The sequence below is a fragment of the Phalacrocorax aristotelis genome, chromosome 19, assembly GCF_949628215.1.
Source record: "Phalacrocorax aristotelis chromosome 19, bGulAri2.1, whole genome shotgun sequence".
Lineage (NCBI taxonomy): Eukaryota > Metazoa > Chordata > Aves > Suliformes > Phalacrocoracidae > Phalacrocorax > Phalacrocorax aristotelis.
The window spans coordinates 3,920,286-3,930,495 of record NC_134294.1 but is presented as its reverse complement, the minus strand read 5'-3'; the positions used below and the strand labels follow the sequence as shown (position 1 = coordinate 3,930,495).

At 47.6% G+C, this 10,210-nt stretch overlaps 1 protein-coding gene across 2 annotated transcripts; it reads right to left on the bottom strand.

The window, feature by feature from the left end:
* Nucleotides 1-2,554: 2,554 nt before the first annotated feature.
* CORT (cortistatin) lies at nt 2,555-10,210 on the bottom strand. 2 transcript variants are annotated; one of them, XM_075114407.1, is made up of 4 exons: nt 9,087-10,210; nt 7,489-7,606; nt 6,085-6,180; nt 2,555-2,902 (listed from the first exon to the last, which is right to left on the bottom strand). In XM_075114407.1, exons 2-4 carry the CDS (start codon nt 7,576-7,578, stop codon nt 2,687-2,689), a joined length of 402 nt encoding a protein of 133 aa, XP_074970508.1. In that variant the 5' UTR covers nt 7,579-7,606; nt 9,087-10,210; the 3' UTR covers nt 2,555-2,686. The 2 variants fall into 2 exon arrangements, with proteins under 2 accessions (XP_074970508.1, XP_074970509.1); XM_075114408.1 differs by lacking the exons at nt 7,489-7,606; nt 9,087-10,210 and having other exon boundaries at nt 6,085-6,309.

Sequence of the window (10,210 nt, the reverse complement as noted above, 5' to 3'; positions counted from 1 at the left end):
ACACAATTGTTCTGAGCTGTGACAAGACTTTAATGCATTGGCTATTGCATCTAAAAAAGAAATAACGTACTCTCACTCCCTTCTACTTGGCACACACAATTATAAGACTCACAATTCTTTTGTGAAAAGTTAAACACAAAATGCCCATATATGACACGTTTTTACAACACTTTGTTAAGCCCCTCGCGCTGAATCTGATTTATCATGCTACACTCCTTAATATTAAATGTTGTTATTAGGCAGGATCTTACATTGCTTCAGCCTCAGCACATTAACTTACCAAGGAAACTGCAAAATCAAATCCAACTCAAACACTGATTTCAGCACTGATGAAAGAAGCTGCCTCAACTGTGTTGGCCCCTATCCACAGCACGTGCACTGGCGGTGGAGACTTCCTGCCTGGTGCTCAGCCAGTGTGCCTCAGCCTACATTAGCAGGAACCATCTGTAGGGATGAAAGAAGAGTTCAACTTCCAAATTTACTTCCAACCTTGAGAGTAGCTGGACTACTCTTTCCTCCAGGAACCACTAAATAATACAGCACACATAGTTTGCTGAACACGCAGTCCCTATTAGGGGCAATCTCTACGTCCGTGTGCTGTGGGGTTTCTCACTTTCACTACACGTTGGCTTGAACATTATTGTCACAGACAAGATTTAATGGTGGATAATAAAGAAACTGTTATGAGAACACTTCTAAGATACTAGCATCTTGGTTGGTCTCATACTGTTACACAGGTCTTAGAAACAGCTATAATTAGCTCTTATACAGCACTTGTCACCCATGTATCTTAAGAAAAATCATAAAAGGAGACAAGAGCTATCACTTCATTTTAAAGGCAGGGAAACTGAGGTATTGAAAGGGAAGTAATGACAAAATGCAAATGCCAGCAGCAAAGTGAGGCATAAAACCAGGTCTCCAGGGAACACAGTTGGAAAGCTCCATATCGCATTACCCATACACTGGGTTGCTGAGTTGCCCCAGCGAGGATCTTATTTTTCATTATGGAGTGAAAAATAAAACAAGCCACAGGGCTCTAACTCCTCCTGCAAGCCAGACACACAACCAGAAATTTCTATAGCAAACGATGCAGTGAAAATGCAGCCTGACACAGAGTAAAGTGGCAGCAGCAAGCCAGCCCATCTAGGTGCCGGAGTGGCTGTATCACTCATTATTCAGGGAGGGTGTTGGAAGCGTTACTTCAACTGTAAGAAAACAGGCTGGCTGCTGATTAATCCAAAATGCTGCTGTTGAGATGAGAGACCTCATGGTCACTGGCCTCCAAAAACAAAATGTAAAGGTTCAAAACAAGCCACCTCAAATAAGTACCTTCTTGTTCTCACCAGTGGCCAGTCAGGCCTTAGAGACAGGCTCAGTAATGTACAACTGAAGTTTGCTTTTTTGTGTGGTCGTTATCAGCAACGTAATACAGCTCCGAAACTCAATTTATTAATGCCAAGAATTAAAGCAAATAGAGCAACTGAATTTCATCCCTTCTTTTTTTTTTTTTTGCCAGCATGCGAGACCAAGGCCTCAGCAGTCTCTTTTAGAAATACCTCTGCTGACCTCAAATATGTCTACCTTTCTTATCCCTACATTAACAGTCAGTTTTAAAACTCAGGTTCAAAAAGCTCCTCAGCAATCCAAAAGAAATAAAACAACAGGCCCTAGTACTTTCCAGACAGCAAACAGCACCCAAGAAGATGAGTAAGAGAAATCAGGTGCTTCGGTTGTTTTTTTTTTTTTTTTAAGCAAGATGACAAGACATCAAGAAACCATAAGGGAACCAGAGCAGAGTCAGAGCTGTCAGCCCTGGGATCACAGCCGGTTTATTTCAATCTGTTTCAGATGCAGAGCCCAGCATTTCAGATGCACATCCAGTCCCAAAGCACCTGGGTAACTGCTCTGGAGATACCTGCTGTCAAACCAAAAGTGGGCCAGGGCCAAGCTCTGGTCACATCTCCCCACATCTCCAGCAACCCCCAGACACTGCCTCTGCACCCCCACGTGCAGAGCACTGGCTGGGTGCTTCACTCAACCACCCTCAAGTCACAGCCAGCATGGAAAGGAGCACAGGGGGCTGCTTTCCCTCATGCCCAGGACCAAACCATCCTCTCCAGATGGCAGCATGGTACCTTATCCTGTGCCGGGGCTAACACAGAGGGCCCTCCCCACAGGGCACCACCCCTGCTGCCCAGCACCTGGGGCCTTACCCTGTCCGCCCTGGCACAGAGGGGATGCACATATCTACCTGGTTCCTCAGGGGCTGAGGAGGCAGCTGCAGCAGCTTTAAGGACAGCTGAGCCCCACTCCTGCCATGAGGCTTCTCCCGGCATGGGAGGGAGCCTCAGCACACACCCCTCGCCACTGCGAGGACCCTTTCCATAATGGCCACCACCCACTATGGCTGTCCTGCAAGATGGCTGCCTGGCAAGATGGCCACCCCACAAGATGGCTGCCACCTCCAACAGCTCCTGACAGCCCCGGCCCAGCTGTGCACGCCCCACACCACCCCGGCCCGGCCCAGCAGGGCACAGAGAGGCAGAGACAAGTCCCCGAGGCGCTATGCTTTATTCTCACGAGTGGAGAAGAAAAGGAAGGGAGCGCAGGGGACCGGGTGGCCAAGGGGAAGGGAGGGGGTGGGTGTTCGCAGGCAGGTGGCCCGGCAGGGCCAGGCTGGGTGGCACTAGCAGGAGGTGAAGGTTTTCCAGAAGAAGTTTTTGCAGGGGGCCTTGCGGTCCCGCTGTGATAGCTGGGTGAGCCGCCCCAGCACTGCCCGCTCCTCTTCCAGCTTGCCCTCCTCTTCCATGTCTGGGGAAGCCACCTCACGTCCTGTGTCCACGCTGTCCAGCAGGCCTGCCAGCATCTTCAGGATGGCGTCTTTCCGGACTGTGCTCTGTTCCTGTGGGCAGAGAGCAGGGGAAAGTGACGGATGGAGGCCCTGTCCCCCACAGCCGTCAAGACAGGGGGTTGTTGCGGGATGCAGATATCCCCTGTGGGGTCCTTTCCCATTTCCCTACCTCCCCTGGTGCCCTGTCCTCAGAGCTGATGTTTTTCCCATCAGCAGAGCTCTGCTGGAGCTGAGGAATCTGTGGCTGCAGAGCTCACTCCTCCCTTCTCCTGTCCCCTGTCAAGCTCAACTGGCTGGACAGGGAGAGGCACACGAGCTATGTTATAACTGGAAAAGAGCTGCTAACAAATAGGCATGAATTGGCTGTGAAGTCCCTTGCTGCCTATGCTAATTAAATTTCATTGAATGCCAAACTGCCTTCTCTCCTAGTAAGCCCATGCTCCCTTCACTGCCCTGACTGCCCTGCATCTGCTGTGGGAAGGTCAGGGAAGAGGCAAAGGGTCCTGAGCACTATTAAATTAAGCGCACCAGCGGCTGCACTACCATAACATGCTGAGAATGAAATGTAACAAAGGAGAGGGCTGGGCTGGTGGGGAGAGAGATCCCCTAAGTATATGGAGCAAAATATTTAATCAGTGGAGACAGGCAGCTTGTATTTCAAGAACAAGAACCTGTATTTCAATAGCCTGACCTTAGGGGAAGGCAGAATGAAAGAGGAGTTGCGGACCTCCATCCTTTTGCCGTAGCAGTATACGAAAGGCACAGCCTTTGGTTTGCAGCTTGAGGGATTCCCATCAGTAACAAGCTGTGAGTTATGTTGTTTCTCTTAACTTTCCAGGCAACAAATCTGAGGAATTACCTCTTGCCTGAGTATTCCTGGTCTCTGTGACTCATTAGCAGAGAGAGCTGGTACTGGACGAGCTGGGATAGATGGTTTGACAGCAACAGATCCCGTTTCCCATGCAGATGGGAATCTTGGAAGCATGTTTTAATGCTGCTTCTCACAAATACAATGTTTACACTGGGACTGCTGTATCTATCTATATGCTGGCTCCACCAGCACTACATTTGCTAAGGAACACTTGACGAGCAACTAAAAAGATGGATAAATACAGGCAGCAGCAATTATTTTGAGTTTACAGTATGTTTATGGATGTTTTTAATCACTTTCTTAGCTCTATTAACTAAGCCTGCTTCCATACAAGAGAAACTGAGGCACAGAAAAATTACATGCTATGTTTGGAGCAGAAGAAAAGATGTCAGCTTGTGCCTGCCCTCATTCCTACTCCTGTGCTTCAAGTACAGAAATGTCTTGAGCCTTTGGGAGATGGACTGGGGAACCCAGCTAAATGTGCCTCCTGGGTCATGGCTTTCTCATAAGCTTCTTTCCTAGATGTGCTATGTTTTGAAATAACCTGCTCCAAGCAGAGCCAGTAGCTTCAGACTCAGGGGTGGGGAAGGCAAAGCTCAGCCTGCTGTTAGGGGATATTCCTTACGCACGATCGGCTGCGGCTGTTAGTGAAATAGGCAGCTCTTCCCCTGCACTAATCCATTGCTAACATCCTTTCTGCTTATAGCTGTTACTGAGCTGCAAGGGATCAAGACTCTGGCAGCAGCTAGAGATCGTAGCATGGGTGGGTTGTGGCACACCTTTGGGTAGCTGCTTAATTCCCTGTACTACATCCATCAGTGCATCAGAGTACACAGATCTTTCGTTTGCATTGTTATGCATTTATCGGTGGTTTATATGTAAAATCCCAACATTCTTCATACTTAAAATATTTGGCTGAGTTACAGCAGTGGTGACTGTAGGGATTGGTTCATCAGTTTCTAACAATTTTTCAGTTTGTAGGATGCTCTAAAGAGAATCGTTATATCTATTATATTTTGTACGCAACAGCGTGTAGAAGACTAAGAGTCATTACAATTGAATTAATTTTTACCAAAGCCTTATTTACCGATTAATTCCCTACAACTTGTTTTTTCCCCAGCAGCTAGGATTTGTACCAGAAAGAGTTTAAGTACTGGATTTGTTATTGTAAGAATGTACAGCTGAAAGTTTACAGATATCCCCAGAAGGGTTAATCCCAGCCAGCTGTAGAAGCCCTGATCTCTAACAGAATGTTAGCCCTAGCACCTCACACTGTACACATTTCTTTCTCGCAGCCAGTTTTGTTGTTAATGGGATGTGAGCCCACTCCTGAAGCAGTAAGACACTGATGGATGAGCTGGAGCCAACGCTAAGACAGAAAAAACAATGTGGATACACACAAAGGAGAAGTTAGTGCCTTTGAAACCAACATTAGGATCCTTCACTTCTCTGGGTAGCTCTTCTGCAGGACTGAAATAACAGCAGCCTTATGGATACAGCTGTGAACCGGACTGGCAGAGTGTGGGGTGACTAACCACAGCTCAGATGACCCTCAGGGATGGCAAGGAACATGCAGGTGAGAAAACTGCGGGGCAAGGGCAAGTGGAACAGAGCAGTAGCTTGTGATTATGTTATGCTATTTCTTCCTACCCCTTTGGCCTCTTAGGAAAACAGTCCAGCAAAACAAAGTTATTATAGCGCTATAGCCATTATAATATTAGAGTTTTGCCAGTTGGTAGGATAATTATATTGCTATAATAAGTTCTGCCGCTGCATAGAGCTGTGCTGGTTCAGAGTGTAATTATTCTAGCAGAACTATGTCAGTATAACTCCCCTTGTGAATACTACTCTGGAAAAAGCAATTTTATTCTGATATAATTACTTCATTTATTATTCCTCTGCTACTTTCCTGCTGAACCCATCTTTTAAACATTTGTCCTTCCCATGAGTCCTATTTAAAATATCATCTCCCTTGATCATTTTACCAATTACGTATCTTTCCTCTCCCTCCCTAGTACTCTGCTTTATTCTCTCATGCTGCACTCTTTCAGCAATATTATTTCTCCTTTCGCCTCTCCTCTCTGCTCTGTTCTTTTTGCCAGTTTTTGCTTAGCTCAGACTTCACTTTTGCAGCACTCTGGCATCTGCCCGGGTACCTTTCCTAAATAAATTGGCTAGTAAGCTTTATAATAGCCTGTACTCCAGCAGTGCATGAAGCTGCAGTGCCTTGGAATATAGAGGGATGGAAGAGTTGTTTGCAGCAGGTAAAGCCTAATTGCCCTTATCACCCCTCCCCTGGCTCCAGCCTGCTTCTGTGCGCTCCCACCTCATCCAGCTCCAGCACAGGGTGCATTATACTCACCCTAGTGTTCTGTAGTGCGAGTCTCTCTTCTCCGGGCAGTGCAGTGGCTCTCACGCTCCACACCAGCAACAGAACGGACACCAGGCTGGCCACCAGCTGCATGATGTACAGGCTGTGACTACCGTGCTGAATTAGGAAGACTGGGAGAGGGAGCTGTTTCTGGGCTCTCTTCTGCCTCAGACAATGGCTGCAGCCCCTTTTATAGCCCTCCCCCTAGCCCAGTGGGTGACGCAAACAATTAAGTCTATATCAAAGGCAAATTAGACTTTGGAGAGGTTGTTAACACTTGGCTGCTTGAGTGGGATACTTCAGTACCTCTGGGCTTTCCATGTGCCAGACCTGCAGAGACTGAGGAAGCAAAGGTTTGGGACTCTCCTGTAACATGCTGTTTCTCCACCCCGAGAAATTGTAGCACTATCTGTGCCTCCCTCCTAGTTATCTGAATTCTGCTTGGGAACATAATGTTGGATAGAATAGGCCACCAGCTTGCACAAACCTCTGGCCAATGCTGGATGATTCAGCGGGAAGAGGTAAAACTTCTGGCCACCAGTACTTAGACATGGGCTTGGACCCTCAGCCTGTGTGTCCAAACAGCTCCAGACCCTAGTGGCATTTGGACCTGGATCTCTGCATCCAGTGATGCATCTCACTGTGGAATGCCAATATGCCTGGCTTTCCCTTTACAGTGGCATGGGGACCCAGGCTGCAACTATGCTGTAATATAATCTGTTTTGCAAACAGACGTAAGACTACCTGGAAGCAGCCAGTTGAAGGTTACTGGTTTTTGTTCCTAGTATTGTTTCAATACGTCTTGAACCTATCCCAGAAGTATAGATCCACACAGTGAATCCTGACTTGCAGATGTTGGTTTTAAACATATTAAAGGGAAAAAATAGTACTGAAAGGCTGGCCAGAGCTGGAGCTGCTCTGCTCAGTGAGGCTTCAGAAAAAGGCTCATGGTATGCTGGCACTGACTGCAGGCTGCTTGGAGTAAGTACCTACCATTTCTGATCTCCGGTTAGCAATTGTTAATAATGCTGCTCCTTTGCCCAAAATGCTGTCCTTCCAGTGAGACTGGTTTGTGGTCCAGCAGACGGTGCTATTAAGCACTGCTGTCTGCTTTGCATTGTCCCCATCATGCTGGGATGGCAGGCACTGTCACATGCCTGTGAGATGCAGAGAAAGAGCTAAGATCCCATCTCACCACTAGCCCTTTCTCCAGAAGCACGCACCTCAGGGCAAGTCCTCTTCTGACCCTAACAACAAACCACAGTCAAAAGGTAAATTGTTATCCTAATTTAGCACATAAAAAAAACCCACAGGGAGGTGACTTGGCCAAAAGGATGCTGTGACAGAACTAAGAACAGAAGGCAGAAAAACCTGTTCCTGACTTCTACTGCTTACCAGCGTTACAGTTCCTGGAATCCAGCTCCCAATGCCAGTTACACCACCCTGGATGCTCTTGAGGGAAAAGATGCCATCACTTCCACGCATATTAGAAAAGAAATGCTGGATTCCCTCACTGAAAAATACAAAGAAAAAAAACTTTTCTTCATTGTATGGACTTGTGGGGAAAGGTGACAATCTAGCAATTTCTAGAAATGAATTTTCCTCAGAAAACTTCGTAACCTCATTATTTCTTCCCCCCTCCCGCCCCTTGTGAGAGCTGGCTTCCATGAACCAGTTTCAGATGAAACATTATCTCTTTCCTTTTAAACTGATCTTGCTAGTTTATCAGAATTCTTGTGTTAGCCCTTTGTAATGGATTCTGCCAAACACTTCCCAGCCAGTCTGGGGCTCAAGACAGAGAGCAGTGAAGCACCAGGCTCCAGCAAGCAGACAAATCACAGGAACTTGCCAAATGACCAGCAGCTGATTTGCTCCAGAAGAGGTAAAAGTGGGAGAATAGCAAATGGAGAAAGCACACTTGGTTGCTCAAGAGGAACGAGGGGCAGGTACCTGTGAGTGTGAGCTGTGCCTGGGCTGACAGGCAGGCAGAAAGTGAATCCTGTACTGTTCATTATGAGGCAGGACTAAACCTCGTGGGCCAAAAGCCAGACAGACGGCAGAAGCAGTGTGGCAGGTCTCCATGCTGGGGGCCATCCGGTCTAACTAAACTACTTGTTCTAATAAATATGGTTTTGCTTGCAGCTTTACCTTCTGATTAGGCTCTTCTACATAAAGCTTCATTAAGCGAATGGGGTGACAAGCATGAAAACACTCTTCTACCAAAAAAGGGGTGATGTGCTGAGCCAGAGATCAGCTTCTGGGGAGGCCCACGGGTATGTAAACAGTGACCAGTGTGCCATGAATCTGTCCTGTGACTAAAGGGCAGTAATAAAATAACTGTTACCTCTTGAGAGGGTTGGCTTTGGAGAGAGTTTCTGCCAGCACCAAACCTGTGGCCCTGCTGATGAGCACAAAGCAGCCAAAACCTGTACTTCTAGCCTGGGCAAGGCTGGGTGTCTCTTCCCAGGTGGGAGAGAGGGGAATCTCTAAATCCAAGCAAGTTCCCTCCAGGCTCTGCTACAGCATCCCTCAATATCTGATGCCTCTTCTCCAGATTCCTCCATCTTCTCTAGTGCTCTCCCCTTTCCTCACATTCCCTCTGCTGCTTCCCCTACATTAGTCTGTCCTCCTCAAGCTCTGGTCCTCTGGCTCCTTTGCAGAGCCCCTGCTGGTTCTGCTACCACTGCTGCTGACCATCTCCTTCCCCAAAGGAAGTAAAATAACTCTGTGGTGATAAAATGTGTTCTTTTTAGTAACTGGAAAGAGTTCAACATATAGCACCAGCACTGTTCTTCATTGCTACTGTTCTCTATTCCCTGTCGCGTTGGCTGCCTGACCTTTAAGAAGGCCCCAATTACTTTTTTTGCCAACCCTTAAATGCTTATCACTCTGTACAGGAAAGGTTAAAGCTCTTCCCTTGGAGGAATAAACATTTCTGACAATTCTTTCCTTGATTTTCTCTTACCACTTTCTCCCTCTGTTATCTGACTCACCCCTTTAGAAGTCTTCTTCCTTGATGCTCTCTTCTGTCCGGAGTTCCACACCGTCTGAGCGGGTTTCTACCTCTTTACAGTGAGGGTAGCTCTGCCTGAAATCAACATACCCGTGGACACATCCATGGGAACCTGATAAGGGTGGGGATGCTCCAGAAGGAAGTTCAGCATACAGTAACTTGAAAAGGCCTGGCTATCCAAGGATTTTCTCTCACAGTTAGCGTGGCTTCAGCAGAGATGCAGAGTTGGTCCAGAAGTACAGCAGAATATGCTTACACAGTCACATAGGACAACCTCCATCTTTTTGTGATTAAGGGTGCACAGGCAACATGCAATGGGAGAATGGGAGAGGTTTTATCTTTCAAGAAAGAGGTCCCTGACCTCTTCTCAGTGTGTCTGTACAGCAGTGAAGACTCGGCATGGCTGGAATACAAAAGCTAAGACTAGGTCTGGCACCAAATGCCACGTCAGCATGGAATGAGAATTTCTCAGTTGCTTTCCTCTGCGGCTTGGATATTTGCTGCCTTCTGCCCATTTGTTGCCTGGTCTGGGTTCAGATCGCCATGCCTTGTAGCACATAGCAGAATTGCATAAAGCTTCCAGAATAAAGTCTGGTTCCCAAAGGTGAGGTGCTCAGCTACAGCTGAGGGAAGGGTTCAAATGCTTCTGCTTTCCTGTCGTTGGAACCCTTTCCCTTTGCCCTCAAGAGTCCCTAGTTGCAAAGGCCAATGCAATAAACAAAGCAATAGTCAGCCGACAGTTGTGAGCCTTCCTGGAAGGGGAAACCAATTTGTTCATGGGCCTGAAATCACAGCTCATTTATCAGGCCAGGCTTGCAGTATTCCCTCGCACTGCGCTCCCCAGGGGCCTCCAAGAAGCATGCAGGTGGCTGTTCCAGCCACGGCTTTTCATCAGCACTAATCTAACAAACCGAAGGAATAGACTGCCTGAGCGTGGGCTGGAGCCTACTGCTCCCACTCATCTCTGCTAAGAGCTGCAGAGCAGGTGCAGGGAGGAGGAAGGGAGTACCGCAGGGATGCTGCTGTCAGAGCACGCACGACTACAAGCCTGTTACAGCTCTCTAGGGAGGTGGAGCAGGGGGACTTGTGCTACCTTCTCTGTCT